At 40.6% G+C, this 27,295-nt stretch overlaps 1 protein-coding gene and 1 long non-coding RNA gene across 4 annotated transcripts in view; one reads left to right on the top strand and one right to left on the bottom strand.

Annotated features, from left to right (window-relative positions):
* Positions 1–3,999: 3,999 nt before the first annotated feature.
* Positions 4,000–27,295, bottom strand: part of TYR (tyrosinase) — an 86,452-nt gene continuing 63,156 nt past the window's right edge. For both annotated transcript variants that reach the window (XM_066989911.1, XM_013178156.3), the window contains 2 exons: positions 13,363–13,544; positions 4,000–4,479 (listed from right to left, as the gene is read on the bottom strand). In XM_066989911.1, the coding sequence (XP_066846012.1) occupies positions 4,256–4,479; positions 13,363–13,544 (406 nt within the window). In that variant the 3' untranslated portion in view covers positions 4,000–4,255. The remainder of the gene's footprint in view (positions 4,480–13,362; positions 13,545–27,295) is intronic.
* LOC125184361 (uncharacterized) overlaps positions 4,300–27,295 on the top strand; it is a 51,900-nt gene continuing 28,904 nt past the window's right edge. For both annotated transcript variants that reach the window (XR_007168273.2, XR_007168274.2), the window contains exons 1-2: positions 4,300–4,444; positions 5,991–6,107. This is a non-coding gene — a long non-coding RNA (uncharacterized lncRNA). The remainder of the gene's footprint in view (positions 4,445–5,990; positions 6,108–27,295) is intronic.

Consider the following 27,295-nt stretch of genomic DNA (forward strand, 5'->3'; position numbering starts at 1 on the left):
GAAGTACTTCAGAGAAATAAAACAAATAGTTGTTACTTGTAGAATTTGTGAAGAGTCCTCTAATAGACTGCATAAAATCTTTCTGTTTATCAGACTTCAAAGCCAATCAACATTTATGAAGTCAAAATCTTAATATTACTGTTTAAAGTCTGCTGCTAGTATTTATTTCTACCAATAGGGTATTCTGGATTATACAAAATATAAATTAAATGGCTGAACTGACCATATGAAATAGTATCATAATATAATTCCGTTCTTTTTCCCTGTGCCTCAGTGCCAAGAATCATTTAAGATTGCATGCAATCTGTTTATTTTTAGTACTTTCTAAGACACTGGAAAGCACTCATCTACTAGTATCTCAGCTCATCAGTCAGAAGCCATAGGAAAAGAATCTTTTGGATTTGGCACCAGAGTCTTTCACACAGAAAAACACCTTCATTTAGCAAAAGGCTTTCACTTTGCTGAGATGGAGGCAATTTCAGTCCATGCCTTCCTTAATCAGGGCAGTGGAGCAGCTTCAGTGGGCACAAGTCAATCACTTAGCTCCCGGGGATGGGATATGGTTAGATTTGAGGGTGTCGATGGTGAGCTTTCCTTCTCTCGTTAATGGGATTTCCACCTTCCACTTGGTCAGTTTGTGTTATTGTTACTGTTCAGAGACAGATAGCTGGGAGACTGCAGATGTCCTTGTATGCTCCTTGAAAGCAGGATTGCCACAGCAGTAGAGGGGTATTAACACTTCGCTGTGAGAAATCACAGAATAACATCCTCTATATAACCCTCTACTTTGGGAGGACCCTTCTCAACAGACGTCCCAGCCCCTTTTGCTTTTGTGTCTCTGCCCTGTAAAGAGTTGTCTTAGAATCAAAAAATATCCTGAGTGGGAAAGGACCCACAAGGATCTCCGAGACCAACTCCTGGCTCCACACTGGATCTCCCCAGAATCAGGCCTTATGTCTGAGAGCACTGTCCAAACACTTCCTGAACTCCAGCAGGCTCAGTGCCCTCCCCTGGGGAGCCTGTCCCTGTGCCCGACCACCCCCTCAGTGAAGAACCATTTCCTTTCCCTAACACCCAGCCTGACCCTGCCCTGTCCCAGCTCCATGGCGTTCCCTCGGGTCCTGTCGCTGTCCCCAGAGAGCAGAGCTCAGCGCCTGCCCCTCCGCTCCCCTCGTGAGGGAGCTGCAGGCCGCCATGAGGCCTCCCCTCAGCCTGCTCTGCTCTGGGCTGAAAGAACCAAGTGACCTCAGCTGCTCCTCATATGTCTTCCCCTCAGGACTCCACCATCTTTGTAGCCCTCCTTTGGACTCATTCCAATATTATCTTTCTTATGTGGTCAAGCCCCAGACTGCACACGGTATTTGAGGTAAGGCCACATCAATGTTGAGTAAAATGTGACAACCACATCTCTTGACTGGTTAGCTATACTGTGCTTAATGCACTCCAGTATACAGTTGGTCCTTTTGGGTGCCAGGGCACACTGCTTATACATATTGAGCTTATCACCAACCAAATCCCCAGATCCCTCTCTGCTGGGCTACATTCCAGCCATTTGTCCCCAAGATTGTGTGAACAGCCAGGATTACCCTACCCTAGGTGCAGAATCCAGAACTTCCTCTTGTTAAATTTAACATTGTTGGTGATTGCCCAGCTCTCTAATTTGTCAAGACCTCTCTGCAAGTTGTCTCTCTTCCCTCTAGGAAGCCAACATTTTCTCCTAATTTTCAAACTCGCTTAGCATGCGTTTGAGTCCTGCATTCAGATAATTTCTAAAAACATTGAATAGAACTGGCCCTAAAACTGGGGCCCTGCTGAACCCCACTAGTGTATGGCTACCAGTCTGATGTAAACCCATTTACTATAACCCTTTGAGTTCAACTCATCAGCCAATTGTTCACCCATTGCATTGTGTACATGTCCAGCTGTATACTGGACAGTATAAATACTGTCAAGAAGGATACTGTAAGAGACAGTATCAAAAACTTCGCTAAAATCCAAAAAGACTACATTTACTGGCTTCCCTTGGTAAACTAGATGGGTAAACTTGTCATAAAAGCAAATTAAGTTTGTTAAGCAGGACTGTTTTTCCTGCCCTTCAGAGACCAATTACAGTGCAATCACCCCAAAATGGAAATTAATCCATTTAGATGCCCAGATGAAAAATACAAAAATAATGTATTTCAAAGGTCCATAAGAATGCTTGCAGAAGGCAGTTGTGAGAGAGAACAGCTTGTTTGAGAGGTCCCTTGTCATTTGTTGACTAGGAAATATCACTCAGACCAATGGTCAAAGGACATGTTTACCCCATTTTCCAATGAGGCCATGTCTGCACTTCTTTCCCACTCACCTTCCCTCCCTCAGCCCTCTCACAACTCCCCTGGACCTCACATCCTTCAAGGTTTTCATGACTTCATTTTCCAGAGGCTAAATGTACCACTTTCACCACAATACTATCCTGAATGCCTGGAATAAATTCAGATGACAGTATTGCCATTGGCAGAGCTAGTCACTCCAGCACCACAGGCATGGACCTTGTCTTGATCCACTAATTTTTTAAAAGAAGAACAGACAGTGATGGGAATTCTCTGAGCCAGACTCACAACACAGATCACTTATAGACTGTATTGGGTTTACATGGCAAGGTGTAGCTGGGAGAGAGAAGTCAGAAAATGTTGAGAGAAGCGGCCCTGCAGCCACCGGGGTCAGTGCAGAAGGAGGTCAGGAGGTGCTCCAGACACAGAGCAGACATTCCCCTGCAGCCTGTGGAGAGGAGCAGGTGACCTGGCAGGAGCTGCTCCCCATGGGGGACCCGTGCTGGAGCAGTTTGCTCCTGGGGGATGGACCCCGTGGTACGGAGCCGTGTGGGAGCAGTTCCTGAAGAGCTGCAGCCTGTGGGCAGCCCCCCAGGCTCAGTTCGGGAAGGACGGCATCCCGTGGGAGGGACCCCACGGGGAGCAGGGGCAGAGAGGGACCTTGAAGAAGCGGTGGAGACGAAGCGTCACGACCTCAGCCCCCATTCCCCAGTTTCTCTGCACTGCTTGGGGGGAGGAGATGGAAGAGAGTGAATGGGGCAGGAAGGTGGTTTTAAGTTGCTTTTAGTTCTTACTACTCTAGTCTGTTATTCATTGGCATTAAATTACATTTATGTCCCTTACACTGTGACAGTTTTGCCCATGATGGTCATTGGCGAGTGATCTACCTGTCTTTATCTCAACCCATGAGGTTCTTTTCATCATATTTTCTGTCCCCATTCTGTTAAGGGGGCGAGTGAGAGAGTGTCATGGTGGTGCTTGGCTACCTAACAATGTTAATGCACAACAGGGACCACTGTGTGAACTTACGCTTTTTGCTAGAGATGAGTTTTGGAACTACTGAAAGCCAGTTAGATTCTCCATCCCCAAAAATTAGTATTTCTTTTGGGTTAAGGCTCATGATGTAATTACATACCTGTCATGTATGGATTGCTTGTATGGAATATGTGCATGCTGAGCAACCACAAGTCAACCATGATATAAAAAACTATAAGTCAAACTGAAGAGGGATATACACAGTGAGACTAGGTTTCATCTCCTAAAAGCCCCTCTGCACCCCAGACAAATGGAAAATGATATAGCAGAAAACTAACTGGAATGTTTGAGACAAGTGAGAAGTGGTTCCTTAGAGCCCACTTGCTGCTGTTGATGTTCAATCAAGGACAAACAGGGCATTACTGGAGCTGGAAGGAAAATATAGCCTAAAAGAAAAATGTGTCTCTGGGTCATTCACTCTGCTCAGAGACACAGCACATTTCTCTCACTAAACTACAGGGCTCTGAAGAACAGGCTGAATGTAGCACTGACCTTGCAGTCAGGTGCCTCTCACTAAATCCATGCATCTACTTGTGCCCTGTGAATTTCTTCACATGGATTGGCCTATGAGATCAGAGTCTACAGATGAAAGAAAGCAAATAAAAGAGAAGAGAATTATACATTTGAATAACCAACACACAGGCCAGTCGGGTTCGTAGGAGCGTTATTTAATCAAGCATTGGAAATACAAGGTGTTCCTTGGGTGGCATGGTAACACGTTGAATCTGAGAGATTTTGGAGGAGTGTATCTGATAAGTTACTGGAACACTGGAGGTTACAAGAGGCATGAGGAACAAAACTGTCCAGCCTGCTTTTACAGCACACCTCAACAAGGTGTTTGTAAACATGAATCAAACACTGAATGCTTGATTAGCACCTTAGTAACATCGTTGAGTTACTGGAGGTCTTCAGAAATGGGATTGATAAGATATATTGTTGTAATCTTCACTTTCTGTGAGTAAGGGTTGTATCTCTGGAGAAGTTCCTGCTCTTTTCTTCTTGCAGGCCAGGATGAGGCTGGAGAGTATAGCAGTAACTATGCCTCCAATCACAGCTGCACCAACCAGCCAGGGCCAGATCTGACGGGCTTGCTCAAGGTATGGTATTAAAAACTCCTGGAAAGAATCAAGTGCTGGAAAAAAAAGGAGAAAAACAGAGATTGTTTTACATAATGCAATATAGTATCAGTTTACAGAGGCTATATAACAGAGGCTATATAATACTGAAAAGTTCAGAGTAAAAAATTGATATTCAATTGTTACAAATTGTCTGAAGGTTACAAACAATTTTAAAGAAACACCTTCAGTCCTTATAGTTAAAATTTCTCCATTTTTGTATTAGAGTCAGGAGCAGAGTTCGCTATCACCAGTGCTCCTTATGGTTTTGTGAAAGCTGTAAGAATGTAACCCAAGAACAATTTGATAAAGTATGGCCAAAGGTCCTGCTAGGTCAGCATCTTGTTAGCAACAATAACCGAAGCTGAGTACAAGTAAGAGTTTAAGAACAGGTTAAGCCTATCATGATCCTTTCACAAAATACTTACCCAGCCTCTGGCAATTGCGGTACCTCCCTCCAGCTTCTCCCCCCAAGATTACAAATATTTTCCTGCCATCTTCCAGTTCAGTAGAAGTAACTGCCCTCTGAAAAGATGATTTTGGTTTGGGGTACCTTCAAAGTTAAACCACATTTGATGTCTGAATCACTTTCTGAGATATATTCCAATTTAGCCTGATTTTAGGCAGGAGATAGTTGGTTTGTCCCTTCAACTCGGCTTCATTTTGGGGAATGCTTTGTTGTTACTTTTCTGGTCCTTGTTTTCAAGTTAATCCAATTTTGTATTCTGAGATTAGATTTACAAGAGTCTGCATGTTCAGCTTTCTGCTTCTGTCCTCATTAGACACTTAAATGCTATATAACACTAAGAATTAAAAATAAATAAATAAATAGGTTCTTGATGAGTTCAGAAATAACTCTGCAAACCTCTGTGTTTGAGGTACCTTCTCTCTTTAATCCTTCATTTCTCATCTGTCAAACAAGGAAGGATGGTACCATTCACTGAATTCTCTGCATTGTAAATATAAATTAATATTTCTGCAGGACACAGCTGCTATAGTGATCGTCAGAAAGAAAAGTGCAGGGGGACACATTTTCAGGATAACATTTTAAGAGTGTTCAATAAATCATATATTAGGCTACACACTGCTTAACTGAGAAAAAGAAAACCAAAACTGAAAATGCTTGGACAACTGGTTCTTAATGGATGCTAGATAGGTTGTGTATGGGGGTCTGGGGACAAAATAGTGTGCAATTAAAAATAGTGCACAGATACAGGGCTGGAGGGTGAATTATGACTTAAAGGCACAATTTTAATTGTGGCAATTCTTAACTTTGTGTGCTTTACTCCATAATCCCAATGCTTTTTAACCCAACTCTACCAGGTTTATATTGCAAACATGACTAAATTAGAAACAATTCGGTTATTCAAATTGCAGAATGCATATGATAGATGAAAGTTGATACATAACAGATATGGTCTTTATGGTATAGAAAAAGAATTATCACAAAGTTCTACATCGTGTTGAATTTATCTGTAAGTGAGGATTTTTAAGTGACTTCATAAATTTGTATGTTGTCTTTCAACAGGCTCTCTCCTCCATCAATATTACTTTGAAACCTGAGATACTTTCTCCCTGGTAAAACACAGCATGACTTTGAGACGAAGAGTTGTCACATTTCACAGCAGTCCCTCTCAGAAAAAATGTATGTATTTTATTATATCCTGATATTCAGTCAAACATGTCTTTCTCTTGCTTTCAGCCTCAGTCTGTACAGTTTCTGTAATTAGCTCAAAGGCAACAGCCACCTCCTGGCATCCACTGCCAATTTTCTACTTCTTTTTGCTGCACAAAAGATGCTTGTCTTCTCCATCACAAAGTTGCCATGGCAACCCTTGAGTGTCAGCGGATGGAGCACCCCAGGGCACTCTATAATCTGTAACCTGTGACTGAAACACCACCAAAAACCTATGACTGGCCTGGCTGCCCTGCAGAAATTCTGCAAACTGGGATTTAGAGGACTACATTACCATAATGCTTTAATCTTTAACTGTGCAAGGCCCAAGAGCACAGTGACTGTTTGCTGGCTACCCATGAAAAGTGTCAAGGGAGTGGAGCTCCCATGTAGCTGCGTTGTGGGAGACATTAGCCAACGCCAGCTCATTTCCTTCTGTATTGGTGCTTGGAGTCAAAGGATAATCCTCACCGGAAGGTGCCATGAACACCGATTAAAGCTGTCCTTTCAATCATTAGGTTCATAACAAAGCAAGAGCAAGGCAGGTCATGCTGGTGCTTGATATCTAGCCTTCCATTAGTGACTAACACCAATAATACCTCTTCTTGCTCTTTCTGATAGGAAAATAGTAGTGATTAACCTCCATCACAGTCTTAGCATTCGACTCTTGATGTTCTCTTTCTTCTCGAAGAGTGTTAGCTCTAGGTAACAGCAACGTAGCATTTCTTACTCTTAATACATCAGATCCTTTTCCTTTTCCTTTTCCTTTTCCTTTTCCTTTTCCTTTTCCTTTTCCTTTTCCTTTTCCTTTTCCTTTTCCTTTTCCTTTTCCTTTTCCTTTTCCTTTTCCTTTTCCTTTTCCTTTTCCTTTTCCTTTTCCTTTTCCTTTTCCTTTTCCTTTCCCTTTCCTTTTCCTTTTCCTTTTTCCCTTTTCCTTTTCCTTTTCCTTTTCCCTTTTCCTTTTCCCCTTTTCCCCTTTTCCCCTTTTCCTTTTCGTTTCCCTTTCCCTTTCCCTTTTCTGTTTCCACTTTTCCGCTTCCGCTTTTCCCTTTCGCTTTTCCTTTTCCTTTTCCTTTTCCTTTTCCTTTTCCTTTTCCTTTTCCTTTTCCTTTTCCTTTCCTTTTCCTTTTCCTTTTTTTCCTTTTCCTTTTCCTTCCCCTTTTCTGTTTCCGCTTCCGCTTCCGCTTCCCTTTCCCTTTCCCTTTCCCTTTCCCTTTCCCTTTCCCTTTCCCTTTCCCTTTCCCTTTCCCTTTCCCTTTCCCTTTCCCTTTCCCTTTCCCTTTCCCTTTCCCTTTTCCTTTTCCTTTTCCCTTTCCTTTTCCTTTTCCTTTTCCTTTTCCTTTTCCTTTTCCTTTTTTTCCTTTCCCTTTTCCTTTTCCTTTCCTTTTCCTTTTCCTTTTCCTTTTCCTTTTCATTTTCCTTTTCCTTTTCCTTTTCCTTTTCCTTTTCCTTTTCCTTTTCCTTTTCCTTTTCCTTTTCCTTTTCCTTTTCCTTTCCTTTTCATTTTCCTTTTTCCTTTCATTTTCCTTTTCCCTTTCATTTTTTCCTTCTTTTTTTTCCTTTTCCACTTTTCCTTCCTTCCTTCCTTCCTTCCTTCCTTCCTTCCTTCCTTCCTTCCTTCCTTCCTTCCTTCCTTCCTTCCTTCCTTCCTTCCTTCCTTCCTTCCTTCCTTCCTTCCTTCCTTCCTTCCTTCCTTCCTTCCTTCCTTCCTTCCTTCCTTCCTTCCTTCCCCCCCTCCCCCCCCCTTCTATTATTTAAAAATAACAAACAGTCCCTTTAGCCCGGGTCATTGGATGTCATTGAGAGAGCAGGAAATTACAGCACTGTAATTTTGGAGAAAAGTAATGTGTGATTCCTATATTTAGGGTAATAATGTAAACTTTTATTGATTCGTCCTTTTGTGGTGATCTCAAACTACATTATTGATATAATGGATCCCAAGGATGGAAAAAAATAAGTTAATATTTAAAATGTTATTGAAATAATATTTATATATTTTAGATATTCCTTCTATGTAAACTAGAGGATGGTAAAGTCAAGGGTTAATTCCACAAATTAGAAATAAAAACTATGTCCAGCCAAGAAATAAACAAAAAAAATTTTCTAACATTTTTCTATCACCATATGTCCCACTGATATGTTGGCAGTCTTTCTCTTCCATTTGTCATGCTTTTCTACCCCTAATGTAGGCAGTTAAGGAGCACCAGATTTTAATGCACACTTTGAGACAGTGCAAACATCAGCCCAAGCTTGCAATTTTTTTCTCATCTTGTTGAGTAAGTTATTTCCATTTGGTTGCTGCCATTTCCTTGATATGGTGTGGATGGTTTCACTGATTCTATCTTTTTGGGTGATCAAAGGAAATGCTAGTGAGACTTCTACAACCAACAACAAGGAAGATGAACTGGTTGGGATTTCAAGTTATAGACTCCCTCAGCCTCAATGTAGGATCAGTTGAGCCTGCAGTGATGGAAAGTTCACAGCTCTCACAAACTTCATTAGATTTTTCTTATTCTTAGTTTGGAAAGTCTTTCATAATGTGTTCTGACAACAAGAGAAAGTCTAAAGATTCAGACATCGTCCACTATCTTGGAAGAAAGATGCTGTGCAATGGGTGTTAGTGGATTGTTTACAGTAGAACCACAGTATCTAATGATGTAAATTCAAGCTGTTCCCTTTCAGTTCTACTTTGAGTCTAAGGTAGGTAAATTTGGAAACTATGACCCATCCCATCTTACATCATGTGGCTGGCTGTAGAAACAGTGAGAACCAGAACATTTCTGTATGACTGGTAAAAGCCTTATAGTTTTTTTTTTTTTTCTTTCCTTTTTTTTTTTTTTTTTTCCCTTTCCCATGCTGAAGTCATTTAGAGTTGTCTCTGCCTGTTACTTCTGCATAGTAACATTGCTGTGCATTCCTGCCCACTCACTGGCAACGATGACACATCCACAGAGTGGATTACTGGTAAAAACAGATTACTTTGATGTATTGAAAGAAGATAAATAAACATTTCCTAGGTGTATTTATAGAGCAATACTGTTTATATTTTTTGGTTGACATCCTCAGTTAACACTTGGACCTTTCTTTCACAGTTTGCTTATATGTATTTCTCAAAAAAAGGTGAGATATGTCTATAGGTTACCTGATATGAGAACACTATCTCCTATTAAGTTGTTACTAACCCACCAAAAAACAGTTTCCTACATCTAAATGGCTCCAAGGGGAAAAAAAAAAAAAAAAAAAAAAAAAAAAAGCAGATTTTAAAATGCATATTTATGCTCCTCCATTAAGCACTATTACATAACTGTCAAAAAATCTGCTCATACTCTTCTTTCCAAAGAATATTTTTTACTTCCTGCTTTCTTTGGTTGTTTCCCCTGTTTTAAGTAAACTTATTCTACACTTCGTTATCTCTGCCTGAAGAAAATGGTGGGACCCAATCAATCTCTTCTCATCTTTTATTTATTTCGGAAATGTAAACCACTTCCCAAGACAGCATTTCCCCAGTACTGTCACCTTTAATTGCATTCTCTTGTCCCAGGATCCACATTTTGTTGCACATACCACAGTTTTATCGTAAGCTTTTCCATGCACAACGTCACTGTTTCACATTCTGGCCAACAGTGTGTGCTCCTGAGAAAGGGGACCCAGCCCAGACCCTCTGTGGTGGTGACATATTTGCCAGTTGCCACATTTTCTAGTTGCTTGGCTGTGATTGTGCAACAAAACTGCTGAAGAGCCAGAAATAGAAATGAGCTGCAGGCAGAATCTGGATCTGAGCTCTCTCTTGCAACACATCCATGAGCAACCTGGCCTTCTGCATTGTAATCACAATGCTTTTATCCCTTGCTTTGCCCTGAGTGTCAAGGCCCCTTAGTTAAAATGTCCCCCCCCTCCCCCCCCCCCCCCCCCCCCCAAAAAAAAAAAAAAAAAAATGAGTCACCCAGCAACACTTAGAGTGCTCATCAAATTGTTCTCACTGAAAGAGAGAGATTTTCTGGGTAAAAGTCAGGGCTTTGTCTATGGATTTATCCATTCCTATTTCTGAAACAAACAAACAAAAGAAACAAAAACAACCAGCAACAACAAAAACAATAATAATAAAGAAAATACTTAGTCTAGACCTTCAAAGATAAGTAGATAAGTGCTTGGAATAGCTCTTGTCACAGCAAATTGTTTTGACAGCTATTGCTAGGTGGTGCCGTTAGTCTTCCAAATCTCTTTTATTGATGCTAACAAATGTTCATTTTCAGTAAGCCATGCCAATTGTGGCAGTTTTACAGTTCACGGTTCTCATGTCAAGCAAAGTTGGGTGTCTGCTTCAGTTTCTGCTCAAATCAGCTCCCCAGAAAACAGACTCTGACATGTGTTTTTGATTCCCGAGGGATGGATTTCCATCTACACTATTTGTGACCACTTCTGCTTCAGGGCTGTCATACTTATAAAAATAAATGAAGCTGCAATTAAAATAGCCACATACTGTCACACATCGATTTGCTTTTCAGTGGAAAGCAGGGCTCCAGGCACCAGCTTTTCCTCATAAGAAGATCAACAATATAATTTAGTGTTAAAATACCATTTTGTCATTGGATTCTTTCCCAGTTTTTTTCCTTGTAACCAGCCCCAGCATGTTCTGTATAGTCCTACTCATTCTCTACCAAGCTGCTGGTGCCGCATCTCAGAACTGCTGCTGTTGCTGCTTTCCTCCAGCTGCTTTCTTTAAAAGACCTGGTTGGTGTGCTCGTTCCTCTCTCTGTCCTGTCCTGTTCCTCTGCTTGTCCTCTTCCGCCTCATTTGGATGATCTGCATCCAGAGATGTCACCTCTTCTTCTTGACCACCCAGATTTTTATAGTTAGTATGTGTTTTTTTTCCCCCTATTTTTTTTCCTATCTGTCTAGTAACCCCTGGCTGCCAAGCCATACAGTTTCTGTGCATCCTTGAGTACAAGGGAGGTTTCAAGGCGGGGTTGGCAAGCTTCCCTGCTTCAGCTCCTGTATCAAGAAATTCCTGTTTACTCTCGTGCTCCTCTTAACAGGAACCCATCGTTCCTCTCTAGAGAACAGTATGGGTTTAAACACTGAAGTACTGAGAAAATCCATATCTGCATTTCGTGGTTCCAGGCCATTTTCCACTTCTAACCAGTTCTTCCCTTCAGATAAGAAATAGCTTAAACTCTCTTCTTCTTGGTGAGATTAACAAAGGGCTGAACAACGTCTGAGGATTATCTGGGCTTTCTAAATGAGGTTGAATTTCACTCTTTTCTCTAATTCACTCTTTGTGAATTATCTTTTCACAAAATAATTAAGAAATTGCTTTCCTTACCTCTGTGTTAAAAACATGGGCAGAATTTAATAAGAATTTCATTTTCCATGGACTGTGTACTCCTCTAGGGAAAGGCAAGAGATCAGGAGGCAATAGAATTGAATTGCTACATGGTAAATAATTTACCATTTGCTTTCTTTTGCAGTACCAATTCAGGACTCAACATTTCTGACTCTCATGGTACTTTACAATATTTTTTAGTGGCACAATTCTAGGAATAATGTGTTTTTTCAGAAACTGGTGAATCTCATTAAAAATATGTATATTTATTTGTAGTCTTGATTAGGAACTAAATTATGGTGACATGAGCAAAAAGGCAAAAATGCATCTAATAAGAAAAAAATAATAATTTTGAGATTATATTTTAAATATTTATTAGATTGTTTTCCCTGTGAATAAATGGAGTTGACCAAATATTTTATGGCATGTTAGGTGAAATATTGACTTCTTTCTCAGTGTTATTGTAAAAATAAAGTCTTAACAATCATCCATGAGAGCTGAAGATTTCTTTCCTCACACATAAAAGTTTTAAAAAATGCATTTTCTGCATGACTGTAAATTGCAAGCTAGATTTTACTTGAGAATTGAATGAACAAGCTAAATTCATGATTTGACAGTTTATCAAGTGCACAGAAAGCACAGTACTCCATTAGTAAGCAAAATCCATAAGAAAAGCAGGGGTGTCCTGAGAACTGATATAATTTTGATAAAGGAAAAAAAAAAAGCAACGAGAATGTTAAGTGTTGCTAAAATGTCCCTAGTGCTTTTGCTTTATAATTATTGCACTTCTAGCTCTTAATTGCCTTTTAACCGAAGAGACACATTAACAGAAAGTTTTCTGCCTAAAACAGGAAAAGCAAACATGCATAGTAATCTATTCCTTCAGTGGCCAATATTTTGCAAAGGTAACTGCATCCCACGCCCCTGGTAGCTTTTGGTGATGGTGAACATCAGACGTGTCTGATCATTCCAGTGAGACATGTCTGATCATTCCAATGGCCTAATTTTATAAAGGATTTAGGCCAAAGTATCTGAGCAATCCTCAGGTCTGGGCAACTTGATAACTTTAGCAGAATTTAGCCCTTACCTTAGACGATAAAGAGACTCAAGCAAAACTGATGAAGTCCCCTACCCTAAGCCCAAGATCTGATCTACCTGAGGTTTTTCAGCAGCTACAGCCCCGAGGGCCTCTTTCATTTCAGTGTCTGAGAATGGCCAAGACACCTAAATCAAAACCATCTCTGAACAGCAATGGAAGTCAAAACCATTACCAAACAGAGCAAAACTCATTCGATTACATTAAATTAACATTATGAATGATTCAGTCGCGTGCCATATAAATAACCACAGGACAAGCACAAGGTCAACAGGTCACCGTTTTAAGTGCTGTGCAGACATTGTTTTGGTCTTCAGTATGGAGATGAATTTTACTTTGGGGTTATAAGAGATCAGCTTTATTACATTTGTAAACAAAAAAGAGAGCTTTGGATCTGCTGTCCCTTAAACCATCTAGAATCCGAAAATCCCACTTTTTGCCATTTATGTTACATGTTATCGGCTGAGCTGGGTAAACAGCAGACTCAAAATCCAGCACTTTTTCTTCCCTGTTCTAATCACAAGTTGACCCTTTGAGTCATATTCAGCTGTTATTGAAGCTAGGCTAGATAGGATTGATGTCAGTGATTATTTTTGACTGGGACTTTTTCTAATGGTGTTATGTTGACTCTGCATATCACCAGATGAGAAATATGAAAACAAGCAGGTACAACTTGGGACTACATTATGGAAAAAACTGGAATAGAAGGATTTATATACATATATTTATATATATATAGTCATTCTGCAGACACAGTCCACGTTATAAGCAACAAATTTGACATTAACTTAAAATTGTAGCGTTACCTGGTTCTTGCAGATACTCATAGTCATACCCCAGCTCTCTTGATGGTATAAAAAATTCTCCATTTCTGTAAAGAGGAATAAAGGGGACCATGTAATTTTCTCGATTGTGGCCGATGGGTGCATTGGCTGCTGGGTAAACTTCTAGCATGGGCCTGTGTCTTCTTAACCACTGCTCAAAAATGCTGTAGAAGAAAAAACATGTCTATTAATGGTGGTGATTAGCAGAAATTTTCTACCTGAAGATAAAAAAAAAAAAAAAGTTGATGCATTTTTCTTGACCTCTGGAGACAAGGAGGCATTCAATGACTGCTGTTTATGTGTATAATACTTTAAAAGTAGTTTGGGTTTAGCTACTTTTGTCCTGAGTTCCTGTTCAAGCCTCTGAAAAGCAAAGGACTGCAGTGCTTTAGAGAGGCTGAATATGCTTTTAAATTCCCTAAATGCAATTCATTGTGTCACTATGACCTGACTGTAATTTCTGCTCAATAATTCACATGGTTGTGAGGGATACAGAGGAAAGGTTTAAAGACCTCAGTCCTTACTTGTCACTCTCAGAAACTTTATGGCTGTTTCTGGATGGTCTTGTCCCCAGTTGCTCACTCTCCTTCCCCCATTTTTTTCCACTGTAACTAGAGGTTTTCAGTCCTGCATTAAACTGTGGTTACACCATGGCTGATTTGACACCACCAAGGAAATATCTGAGGAAGAAGGGATGCACTACATGAGGCCAAAAACTTGATAAAGCAGTTCAGCTGTCAGGAAAGATGCTTTCTGTAGCCATAGGTGTGATCTACACTTCTGACCTGAGCTGGTCTTTTCCATTTTCATTCCTTTAGCTGTCTCCTAGCACAGGTTTGTAAGTCTGTTCTTTAATGTGGAGAAAGAAAGCTTAAGTGCTGCAGTATGGGAACAGAAGAGTTTGTATTGATATTTTCAAGTCAACTCTTGGATGTGTTTGGAAAACAAAATCAACAACCCTCCAAAGCATTCTCAGTTCTCCTCCCTTTGTGCCTGAGCTTTGTCTGCTCAATTCTTCACCTTGATTCAATCCTCAGATCCTTTCCCAAATTCCCTACTGTTTACACTGTGTTTACACCTTGGCTTGTCAGCAAACACCTGGATATGCCAGGTTAGAACAGGGGAGGTGGCAAGGTGCTGCCAGGGGAGCAGATGCAGATATCTTACATGTAAAGATAGGGGAGTCTATACTTCATCAAAAGAACTTGGTAGGAGGGCATTATCGACATCAAGCTTAGGGAGGGATCACTGAATTCATCAGTTATGAGGGATTTAAAGATGCAAGGATCTAAAAAGACTTGTAGATTACACTTTATTTGAGACCTTGGCTCAACAGTTGCTCAGGGCTGGAGGTGGTTCATGCAAGGGCTGCTCCCTAACACCAGCTACCAGCTGGAGGACACAGGCTCCCCATATCCCCGTAATTAATAACCAGCTGTTCAGGGACTCAAGTTATCTCAAAAACACAGAGCCTAAGTGCAAGTGCTATGCAGCATCTGGATCTCAGTGGGACATGCAGGAATTCTGCTGGTAGAATTTTATCTCCTGTCATTCGGCAGAAATGTTGAGAAACACTTCGTTTATCCCACCAAAATTAAAGCCCTCTCTCCCTCATCAAAACAGAGCTTGGGCCAGAACCTTGGTTCTTTTTTAGGATCAAAAGATTTATTAGATGAAAGCATCACTATGTTCATCCACCTTGTCAACCCTTAAAAATGCAGGTATTAATCTTGATTAAGATTTTCATTTGTGGCTCTCATCTTCAGTTAATTTAATCAGCCCTGTCTAGAAAAACTCTTGTCAGAATAATAATGCTCAGCTGAAGCTTTCAAATGGATAAATTTAAACAATGATATCAAGGCTTCAGCTGCAGTTATCATGAGAAAGTTTGAACAGAAAGTCTGTAATCAGATTACATCTTTGGAGAATGGCATAGAGAAATTCAGTAATCATTTAAAAAGGCATAAAATGTATGGGAAATCAGGCTGCTAGTTTAGCTTGGGGGTGGGAGGGAGGGAGGGTGTTGGCCTCCAGTCCTTACGCTGCTTGCCTCTTACTTGTGTTTTGGGCAAGGCACCCTTACCGTCAGTGCTTTTTATTTATTTATTTATTTATTTATTTATTTTTTTCCCCAGCAGTTGTAGATGAGAACTGAGATAGCTCTTCTCTGCAGCATCGGACTGTTAGAGGTACAGAGGCACTTAAGTTATAAGGACGTGATTATAATTTAAGAAGAAGGCAGAGAAAGGACTTAGATCAGATTTTCAAGGTCTGATGGTGATCCACACCCTAACATTTGAATGCTCAGTCTGAAGTACTTCTTGGGGTCTGTTTTTCAGAAAATGCTGAAGCCACATTCAGCAGCCACATTCTAAAAATCTGAAGGGTTGATGAACACACAATTCAGAGCTAGGAGTTGTCATTCACCTGAAATAGCTTTGCATGACATGCCCTGAAATGCAACATTCTCCCTGGATGACTTAAACGTTGCAGTTTCATAAGCAGTTTCAAGAATTCTTAGGCCAGTAATCTTTTAAATAGAATGTAAATGTAAAGCATTTCCATGGAAATGAATATATGTGCTTTGGATTCCTTCATTTGCAGTGTGGTTCCCACGTAAGATACCAAGCTGTTCTTAGCCATAGCAGGAGCATTGAATTACCAGCTCTTGCAGCTGATTCTTAGATTTAGATGCAATCATATGTCTCTAATTAATGATAAGATGATTTGTGCTAATGCATAAGTTATGTTGCACAATTAATTGAGTTGTTTATGAACAGTTCTCTCCTTTAGCCAACATAAAACCATATAATCTTTACAGAAATATGTTTCTTCTAACATATCTGTATGCCACTATAAAAATCTCAGAAATATCCCTTTGGGTTTTAAGAGTCACACTTTCCATTACTCCCTCTAGAATAGCTGGCTCTGTGCATTTATCTTGGCTTTTTCTTGGCTTTTTTTTTTTTTTTTGACACTTTGAAAAATTAGGATCATATTCTGCTTGCTAATAAAGCAATTCAAAGAAGTTGCATTCATGCTTTCCATTTAAAGGCTTGTTCCCAGCTTGTTCAGTAAGATGGGCTCACAATACTCATTTTTCCTTGGCAAGATAATGCATGATGCTCTGTATTTTTTGTGAGGATCTTCATCTTCATGTTTTTATTCTTTTGCCTGAAAAATCTGACATCCTTAATACATTTCTTTAATACATTATCTTTTTTTTTTTTTTTTTAATTATCTCATCTGTTTGTATCTTTCAGTTTAAAAGGGTGCACTGCCATTTCCTGGTTTAGCCATATTTTGTAAGAAAAGTTATGAAAGAAGGAATCTTACACTTGCTTTTTAAGAAAGGTTTTCCAGCTGGGTGGAAAAGTAAGTCTCCCAGTTCATTCAGCTGGGGAAAAAATCCATGGAGAGAGTGAAACAGGATATATATTTGTTGTAAAATCCAAATAGCTCTTGTTGGGCATCATAGGCAATTTTGTATCAGAGAGTTACATTTTATGACTCCCATGATGACTATCCATGACCAATGTTGTTAACTCTCTTCATACATTCACCAGCCACCAGTTTATTTTCCATGTACCTTAGCAGAGTTTCCAGGAGAATCTGTTCCATGATATTGCCAGGCACAGAGGTGAGACTGACTGGCCTGTAGTTTCCTGGGTTTCCTTTTTTCCCTTTTTAAAAATGAGGGTTATGTTTCCCTCTACCAGTCAGTGCAAACTTCATCAGACTGCCACTACTTCTCAAATATGATTAACAATGGCTTAACAATTACATTTGCCACTTCCCTCGGGACCCACGGATGCATCTCATCAGGTCCCGTGGATCTGTGCACCTTCAGGTTCCTTAGATAGTCTCAGATTTGATCTTCTCCTAGAGTGGGAGGTTCATCATTCTTGCAGTCCCTGACTTTGCCTTCTGGGCCTGGGCCATGTGGCTGCAGTTCTTACTGGTGAAGACTGAGGCAAAAAAGTCATTGAGTACCTCAGCCTTCTCCATATCCTCAGTGACCAGGTCTCTCATTTCCTTTCAGAGAGGTCCCACAATTTCTCTAGTCTTCCTTTCATCACAGATGTACCTATAGAAGTTTGTTTTGTTCCCCTTGATGTCCCTGGCCAAATTTAACTCTAAAAGGGCTTTGGGTTTCCTAACCTGATCCCTGGCTGCTCAGACAATGTCTCTGTATTCCTCTCAGGCTATCTGTCCTTGCTTCTACTCTCTGTAGGCCTCCTTCTTCTGCTTGAGTTTGGCCAGGAGCTCCTTATTCATTTGTGCAGGCCTCATGGTGTTTTTGCCCAACATCCTCTTTGTTGGGATACATTGCTCCCAAGCTTGGAGGAGCTAATCCTTGAATATTAGCCAGCTTTCTTGGTCCCTCTGCCCTTCAGGGCTTTGTCTCAAGCAGATCCCTGGAGAAGCCAGTCTGCTCTCCCAAAGTCCATGGTAGCGAGCCTGCTGTGCTGCCTCGTCACTGCTCTCTGGATCCTAAACTTCACCATTTCATGGTCACTGCAGCCAAGGCTGCCCTTGAGCCTCACATTCCCCACCTGCCCCTCCTTGTTGGTGAGAATGAGGTCCAGCATAGCACCTCTCCTCATTGTCTCCTCCATCACTTGAAGACGGAATTTGTCATCAATGCATTCAGGGAAACACCTGGGTTGCCTATGCCCTGCTGTGCTGTCCCTCCAACAGATATTGGGGTGGTTGAAGTTCCCCATGAAGACCAGGGCATGTGAACGTAAGGCTGCTTCTGTATGTCTATAGAGAACCTCATCTGCTTGATCTTCCTGAGCAGGTGGCACACTTCCACTATAATGTCACCTGTCCTTGTCTTCCCTTTAATCCTGACCCATAAGATCTCTGTCAACTCCTTGTCATCTGAATGTTCATCCATGTGTCCTGGTCTACAGAAATGGTTGCTCTATCAGATAGTGGGCGTGTGGTTTCTGTGGCAGAGAGAAATCAGTATTTTGGTCATCAGATATTCCACTCACTGTGGATAGAAGGTTTTGTTTTCTTCCTTTAAACGCAGCCATGTTGTAAGTTATTTCTTTATACCTTGAAAATATATTCTCATATTCCATGTTTATATGCTTGCAGTAGCTGCAAGCTTGGAAGAAGAGCTTAGAGCTGCAGAACTAAAAACTCACACAGAGAGGCAAAGTGCTGATGCACTGATTAGCTGGTCCCTTTGTGGAGTGACAGTGTTGCTGGTAGAAAAGCCAAGTTTGTAGCGGAATGGCAGACTCAAACTCCTTGGATTTCTTGGTTACCTTGGCAAAACTGCTTTTTTGTTTTCTTTATATGAACCTCTGCATCCTCCCCTGCCCCACAGAGTCTAACAAAGCAGGGCTATAAATAAAATGACAACTGAAAGGCCGTTTTATTACACTTTGTCTTCCTTTTTTTTTTTTTTGACGTGATGAGACTAAAAGTAACAAAAAGACATCTAATGAACAAAGGTTCTGTGATATCCAATCTCCATATTTCTTCTGCCCCCAAAAGGTACTGGGCAGAAGCTCAATGAAGGAAATATCTGTCTAAATCCTACAGCAGTCTGGTTGGCTTCTTTCTTCCTCACCACACAGACAAAGAGGGCAAACAGCTAATTAGCTACTTGCACAGGTAGCAGTAATATTTTCCAGACATGGAGATATTTTTAGCAATGCACTCCTAGCTAGACTGGCGTCATTTGGGAGATGCTGGCAATGCTGAAAAGAGCAGATGGGATGTGAGGGTGGTGGGATATATAAAGTGGGATACAGGAAAGGAGAGAAGAACTAATCGAAATCCATTGGGAATTTTATTCAGGGTATGTGAATGGGGAGAACCTAACCTGGAATCTAAGAGGGTAAAAGAGAGAGTAAATCCTTATTAAGTAGAAGAGGGAAAGGAAGAGGGAAATGAAGAAGTGTGTCTGTGTGAAACACAAGGGTTACCATCAATTTGGCTACAGGAAATGAAAGAAGAAACAAATGCATGGTCACTTGCCTAGGCACTGTGCAGAGAAAAATCTTTTTGTCTAAGCCAGTTCCCTCCTTATCTTCTTCGTAGGATTAAAGAACTCAGAACTTGAGCTTGGCTATCACAAATCTTTTGGAGGAGTGAGCAGAATGGGCTCCCCTACTTGGGCTGCAGAAAACAAACCCTGATTATCAGGGGACTCTCTTTGATACAAGGATTAGACATTGAAAAAAATCATATTTAGAAATCATAAGTTTAAATCGTAGCTTCATCCTCCCCAAAAAACAAATTCTCCAACCCCCTCAAACAATTGTGGCTCATGGCCCAAGCAAATTCCTTTGGCTTTCTACATCTTGGTGGCTTAGTGAGAGGTACTTTGCACAAGCAATGGGTAAGAAGGTATCTTACCCAGGGAGCCAAGGTGACAGCTCTTGCCTAGAAAGGTCACGGACAATCAGGACTTAAGAAATAGAAAATTAAAATATGGAAATGGACTAACTGAAATGGAAATCAGTCTCATGATAGCCCTAACACCCTTCATCTTTATTCAGTGGCAAGCAAAAGTAACATGGAAAAGGTTTTCTTCAAAGGCCTTAACAAATAAGTGTATCTAGATTAGAGCAAAGACTCCTTCTGTCTGGAAGGCTGCTCCCTTCTCTTGAGGAAATCAAAGTGCCCGAATTGCATATCCAAATAAGAGGTTAAGGAACCAAAAGGAATAGGAAAATAATATGAATTTTGAAAGAGGCCCTGTCTTATATTTAAAGCCCAATGAGGCTCAGTTTCTCTGTATTGCACTTCCAGAGTAGAAATTATTTTAAAGTGGGATTTTATTAGAGTAAATATTGAAGGTTTTAGAACTGTTAGATTATGATGATCAACAGCTTATGCAAAAATTATTTTTATGATAAGAAACAGTATTTTAATATCATAGAATACATTAGATTTAGACATATTTAGGCTAAAATAAGGCTCTGTGTTTTTATTTAAACCTTGGAACAACATGATAAATTCACTATCACTTAAACTCCAGTTCAGTTAGAACTTCTTTTTTTTTTTTTTTTTTTTTTTTTTTTTGGTCCCAGTACTGTTATTGTAAAGAGCTGGTATATTGTAAAAAGTAATAAAGACTCCCACCAGGTATGTTGATGCTTCGGTAGTTTAAATTTTCATTCTGGGGAAATATACTTTGCTTTCACAATGAATTTTAGTACAGTAAAGTGCTTTTACAGAGAAAATTAAAGCCATCTGTAAAAGATATGGATATATCACTTCATTTGATTGCATATAAATAGACCTGAGTATTTTCCTTGTTCTGCTTCATACATACCAGATTATACAAAGTGAAATGAAATGAACCATAGCAGAAAATTAATATGGGGGGAAAAAAAAAAAAAAGAAAAACCAACAAAAAAACCACCTTGGTTTAAAAGGGGTGGGGGGAATAAGATTGATTTGAAGATGATTAAAAAAAGGCCACCAATATATATATTTCTGGATTCATATTATTTTATGAATAATGTATGCAATGGGATTATAGCTAATGAAAGGATGAGTCAAGAAATAAATGGGTTTATGTTGCCAGTGGGAAATATCAAGCAGAGTATAAGCAGCACTGCTATAAGTAAGCTGTATAACTTCATACTATTCTAGCTAATGTTGTGTGATCTGAAAAAAAGAGATGCTGCTTGCAAGAACAAAATCATAAAACCTGGAAAAAAGTGAAACAAGACAATGAGAGTAGGTATTTTCTTTATGATTTCGAAGAGTCTCCCCTAGGAGCCATTTCTAAACACTGTGCCTCCACAGCCAGGCACAGAGCTACATTTGACCAATTGCAGCGTAGGAGGAGAAACCAGACCAATATCTGTTATTAAAGATTTCCTTGTATTGAACCACTGCAGAGACACTGACAGACAGCGTAAACCTAACTGGCCATTCGGGAATATTTTCTAGGAGATGTTTAAGCTGGTGTATTTTACCTAGCAATTAAGAACAGCTGGAGAGAGGGAAAGGGGGTTTGGTACCTTTATGCAAGTTCTTCTGCCGGGTGACCAGGAACACATGCAACACTGCAGGTGTCCCCAGAGGGAAGACAATGAAGGTTCATGGTCACTCTATGTCCCAGGATGCACTCTTGTCTTTTTACCCCTTGTCCTCACCTTCCTTGTAAGTGTTCGCACAACCTTGTTATAACTGGGATTAAGGAACTGACTTATTTTAAATCCAAACTTCTCATTTGTTTTCATTTATTCCAGGATAGCTGAGGTGAGATAAAATCCCAGACCTGATTCATTATGCTTTTGCATAACGGCCAATACCAGTACAATAAAGGAACAGGGACAAGCATATCCAGGTGCTCAAAAGAGGTTAGCAGGACTGTTTCTTCTGGTGGTTATGAACCAGATTAAGCTGATTAAAAGCAACTGTGAAACGGCGCTCTGTGTTTCTCATTAGCCTGATAAATCCATGAACCTCTGCTAAGCATGCATACAGCCAGTACTGAGGGTTTAGCTGTTACATGGCAACTTTGCAAGTCATTAATAACTTTATCACATTCAAATATGTGCTACATCACTGGTTGCATCAGACTTGACACAGAGACTTTCGTTCCTGATTTACTGTTGTGAGACTAAGGCAAGGTAAGACTGACTACAGTAAAAGGTAGACAGAACATTGTTACTTAGATCTCGTTTACACAATTTATTTCACTATCATGAGACCTGACATTCTGTAAAAGAAATCTGGCAAGCAACATGTATTTGCATTAGTAAAAAAATGGAAAAGAAACAAATTTAGGGAAGCTGAGATGCTAGTCCAAGGACTCTGATTATACAGTAGTCATCACTTTAAAAGTTGGCACTAGTCACCTGATATTACAAAGTCACTTCAGGTAATTCCCATCCCAAGCATTTGGGAGAAGCATCGGTGCTTCAGTCCTGGCAGAGCTACTAAAGCTGAGGTTGTAAAGTCAAGGCATTATTTGCCAGTATACGCAGTTATATTGCAGGGTCATTTTTTTCTTTTACTTTTAAGTTGACTAAAGACAGTACAGGGACTCTCAGGCTGCTTGTAAACAAATTGAACCTGTCATAATGTAATAGTCTGATTAAAAATTAAGTTGCTGCCCTCAATTATTGTACGAAACCCAGCCAAGATTTCCAAAGCTGTGTCTTCCCTGCATTGAAACAGTGCTGAGGACTGCCCTGGGTTTCAATGCTTGCTCTGTGTCCCAGTCCTGGCTGCTGGGGAACTTTCAGCTTCCCCCATCACTTCCAAGTTGCAGTGTGCATGTGCACCCTTGAGCGTGACACCTGTTCCACCAGCCCTTGTGACACCACTTCCAAGTTGCCTCTCTGCCAATTCCTGGACTACCTAGTGGAGAGACTATCTGCTTGTGAGAGAGGCAACTGGGAGACCAGGGGATCCAGAGACTGGGTAAACTGGGTGTCCAAGGTCAGTTACTGAGGGATCCAGACTCTCTCTACGTATATATATGTATCTAAATTTTTGACTCACAGGCTTTCAGCCTCATCAAGCAGAGAGGACAAGAGGATGAGGTTGTTCGTACTGTTGGTATTTGTGAGTGCTGTATTTTCTGTGTTGATCTGTGTGGCTGGTCATACATATATGCGTATATATACATATACATTTGTATGCATTGTCTGTATGTGTGCCTACTGGGAAAATATATTCAGACTCAGCACTGTTGGGACCTGAGAACATGGAGCTGTGGTAGACTTACCTCTAGTGGTCTATCAGATTTGACAATCCCTCATGCTTTAAACACAGACTTGCACAAAACAGAAAAAAGATGTTTTAGACCAGTGGAGATGTTCCCTCATGTAATGATGTGCTTCTACATTTTATCTTGGAGCTTATATTGTCATGTAAATCAATTATATATCTTTGAAGTATGAATATTCATTTTCAGTGAAGGTCTGGCCTGCTTCATTGTTTTCCTTTACTCTGCCTTCTGAATCAAAGAATATTTTTTTATTTTTATTTTTTGTGGACCACAGTAGACCAGACCACCTCTAAAGCTGAGGAGCAATGTACAGTTGACATCAAGACACTTGCTTATCCAGCCAAAGTAACAACAATTGCAGGCTGCCTCCAAAAAGAGCATTCTCTGGATGAGCCATGATAATGTGCACCATGCTGAAACCTTCCCACCTGTTTTACAGTACCATCGGGGCTGGAAAGCCAAGTGGTGCTTGAGGATCCTGGTGCTGCTCTGCTCCACCATCCCACCACAAGCACCTGTGCTTCCTTCCACCTCCTTTGTTTTAATTTATGGCACTGCACAATCTTGGTGCATGGAGAACGTCAGACAGGGGAAACAATAAAGAAGGAGAGAGTAAACATGACCAACCCCACATACAAGACAAACAATGCCACTTTGCCCACGTCCCACTTTTTGGAAATATTCAAGGCTACTACAATTGCGGGGGATATGAGATATTTTAATATTCTCTCTACTGTGATTTAGAGCAGTTTTCCCCTATTTTTAAAAAGGCCCTCCACACCTATAGAGGAGTAGGGGAAGACAAAGGGTTTTCAGTCTTTCCAGCTGAAATTTTTTCTCTTTATGTCAAAAAATTTAAATATCCATAGCCATTTGGAGAACACACTGTTCCTTAGTTCACTGCTCCTTAGTGCGTTCAGTTGGGTGCAAAGGGCTGCACAGCTTCCAGTCATTGCTCCAATAATCAAGTAGTGCCCCAAGTGTTTATCTTCTGGAATACAAAAAGCAGCAGATCCTCCAAAGTAAAGGCTGCTCAGATCCTCCAAAGTCTATTGTAAGAAAAAGCTGCTCAGGCACCTGAGACCTGAAGAGGATTTAGACAAAAGAGTCCTGAGCAGAGATTGCTGCTGCATGTGTAGAAATAAGTGCTGCTCCTCTCTAAGAGGAGAGCTGCTCAGGGCTTCAACCCTGTTGTGTATAAGCCCAGAGCACAGCTGCCATACTACAAAGCCTAACCTGCCATTATCCCTGCAACCCACTTTCTCACTCAACAAATCTCACTGAAAGATTCTTGTTTTCTCCCTTCTTGGAAAATTAGGTAGGCTGAACCAACAAGTGCTGAGCCCAGCTTATATTTGATGGGTTGCTGATGGGTTACAACATAAAGAAATTTATTCCAACTGGAGAAGGAGATAATAGATGAGTGTGACACATCACTCATGACACTAAAGGCAGGAGATGAGTGTTGGAAATCATGTAGGAATTTGTGCAGTGGAAAGTGAATGTGAGTATTGTCTAGTGTGGACTAGGTAGTGCCTCATCATAACTCAGTTATTGACAGAGCAAGTTATCTCCTGCGGAAGCTTATTTTGCACTTATGCTAGAAAATACAGTGAGTTTAGGTTAGGCTTAGCTGGGCTGAGATTCAGTCAGATATGTGATCTAAACTCTTATCTTTTTTTTTAGTCAAGCCAGTCTGTTTATACCAACAGAAGTCAGCGATGACTCTAACTAGTTGCAGGAGATAAGATTGATAAGATTTTGTTCCTTAAAGTAGCTGTGTTGTTTCACCTCTTGCTGTTGAACCAGAGTAATTTTTGGCTAAAAGTATATGTTTCTCATTCACATTTAGGTATCCAGTGTTGCTCAACACTGTAAAAACCAAGAGATATAAGAGATGATCGTGTATCCTCTGTCCATTGTAAAAAAGGAAATAGAAATGTAATCATGCATTGAATGGAAGGAAAAGAAAAAAAAAGAAAAAAAAAAGTAACTTTTGTTGTAATATGTTTCCTGTGTTAGCTTGAGAAAGTTCATCATTGCCACTGTTTGCAGCTAACAGAAAAACATCACTTAAAGTAAGAGATAGTACAAATGCCAGCTGCTCCAAAGTTTAATAAATAGTTTCCCCTGAAGAGAAAGCAAACAGGCAGATTAAAATGGACTGCTGTGGCAATAGCTGGACTGACTGTAACCCACTCCTGTGCTCTGTAATTCATTTCTTTGGAGACTGAAAGATTGTCATTATTGAGGTTCACAAGGGCATGTAATATATAAATCACATCTACAGCAGCGAAGTGATAATTTCTTTTGATGAATAGAAGGTAGGTACACGTGGGTGAGAAAAGTACCATGTTTTCCTGTGATTTTTTACAATTTGAACAATTATGGCAGCTATTATTGCAGAAGTGCTGCAGGAAGGAAATTCAATGCTATGCTAGCTGTCTGCATCAGAGCTTGCCTTGATCACTGTGTCACAGAGAGAGCTTTCTCCTCCTCCAGCGTTAAGAGAATAGGTGAAGACTAACCATGTGGCTCTCGCCAAGTTTCAGGGTGAAGTAACCTTTCTTTTTAAAAACTACTAATAGCTTGCATAATGTGTAATGTACAAAGTGATCCATTCTTTAACTGCGTTGGCTGAGCCGAAATCTTGCAGCAAGAGTGATATGAAACATGTACTTTAAATGGGACTATTTGAACTGAACCTCCTATACTATTGATTTTTAAGACCAGAATGGGTCATTAGAAACATCTAGCCTGAATAATGACATAGCAGGTGAGATTGCCAGCTACTGTATTTCACATACAATCCAGAAGGTGTCTGTTTAACCTTTGTCTCGCCATTCCCCAAAGCAAGGTAGATCAGCAGCACTATAGGTTTTATATATGTTTAATCAATACCGAGAGCATTTATCTCCAGAACCTGTTCCTTGTTCCTACTTTTTTATGCCTCTGATAATTTATGATCTACCTGTGGATTGCCAGAGGACCTGAGAGTGGGTTACTCAAGAAGTAGGTGCAGACTCAAGTGCACTATATAGTCTCAGCCCTCATCTGTTGAATGGGCAACACAGGGGGGTGTTCTGGAGGATGGTTGCCTTAAACCTGTACTCCTTCCCTTCTGCTTCTGGCCGCAACTGGTGCCATGATACAGGTTAGAAGAGCCTGTAGTGTGACCCTCTAAGGATGTTTCTGTGTCTGTTTGGGTGTTTTGCAATTGCAGTAGCAGGAACTGCCCAACTTCCTTATTGAAATAGAAGTTAGAGCACAGGTTCAGTATCTTGGTGTACCATTTGCCTTTCAGCCTAGACACAGGAATATCAAAGGAGAGATACTGGGGAGCTGTGTTTCTCAGCAACACCCCAACCTTCCCACTTACACTCTGTTTTCCATGGTATTTATATGGTATTTTGCAGTAGATGTGAACTCACGCTACCCACATACTGAGCCCACTTTGAGTGAGTCAGCTCCATCAAACAAGCTGAGTAGCTGGTTAACATGGTACCAGCCCTGAGAGGTTAGGAGGCAAGGTTTAACTGCTCTAGCTCAGCACCAGCCCAGGACAGCTCCTTGGCTTGTGGTAACAGAGGCAGCGTGTGTCCTCCTGCAGATTTATAGATGCCCCCGAGGGAAAGCATAATTAAGACAACTCCTTCCCTGTTACAATTTCTAAAATATTCTTTGCTTGAGTTTCCCACTCTTTCGGTACTGATCTGCTCTGCATCTCATACCTGTTGTAGGAGCCTGTGTGTGCCAATAAAACTTGAGACCAAAGTCCCTCCTGGCCCACACTTGAATGAGATGTTCTGCTGGGAAACACTTTTCTTTCTCTGACATCCCACCTGGTTAAACACAGCTGGCTTCTGTGAAGTGTTGGCTTCCAGCACAGCAGCTGGTGGTAAGGAAGGGATTTTGTTACTCAGCTGAAAAGTGCATGCTGATCAGGGCTCTCTTCCCAGCAGGGGTCATGTAATACGTGCAAGGCAGGTAGGAGAGGTCTGATAGGCAACTGCCACCCAAGATGCATCCCAAAAATGCAATTAATTCTCCTGAGAGCTTTGAAAGTGGGGAGATAACTTTGTCAGCCTCAGTCATATGTACACAAGGAGTAAGTACTTATACCTGAAGTACTCCATGTGCTGTGAGTGTCTGTGTCTCCCAACTTAAGTTTAAAGGAACCCTCTGTGCTGGATA

This window comes from Anser cygnoides, chromosome 1, assembly GCF_040182565.1.
Source record: "Anser cygnoides isolate HZ-2024a breed goose chromosome 1, Taihu_goose_T2T_genome, whole genome shotgun sequence".
Classification (NCBI taxonomy): Eukaryota; Metazoa; Chordata; class Aves; order Anseriformes; family Anatidae; genus Anser; species Anser cygnoides.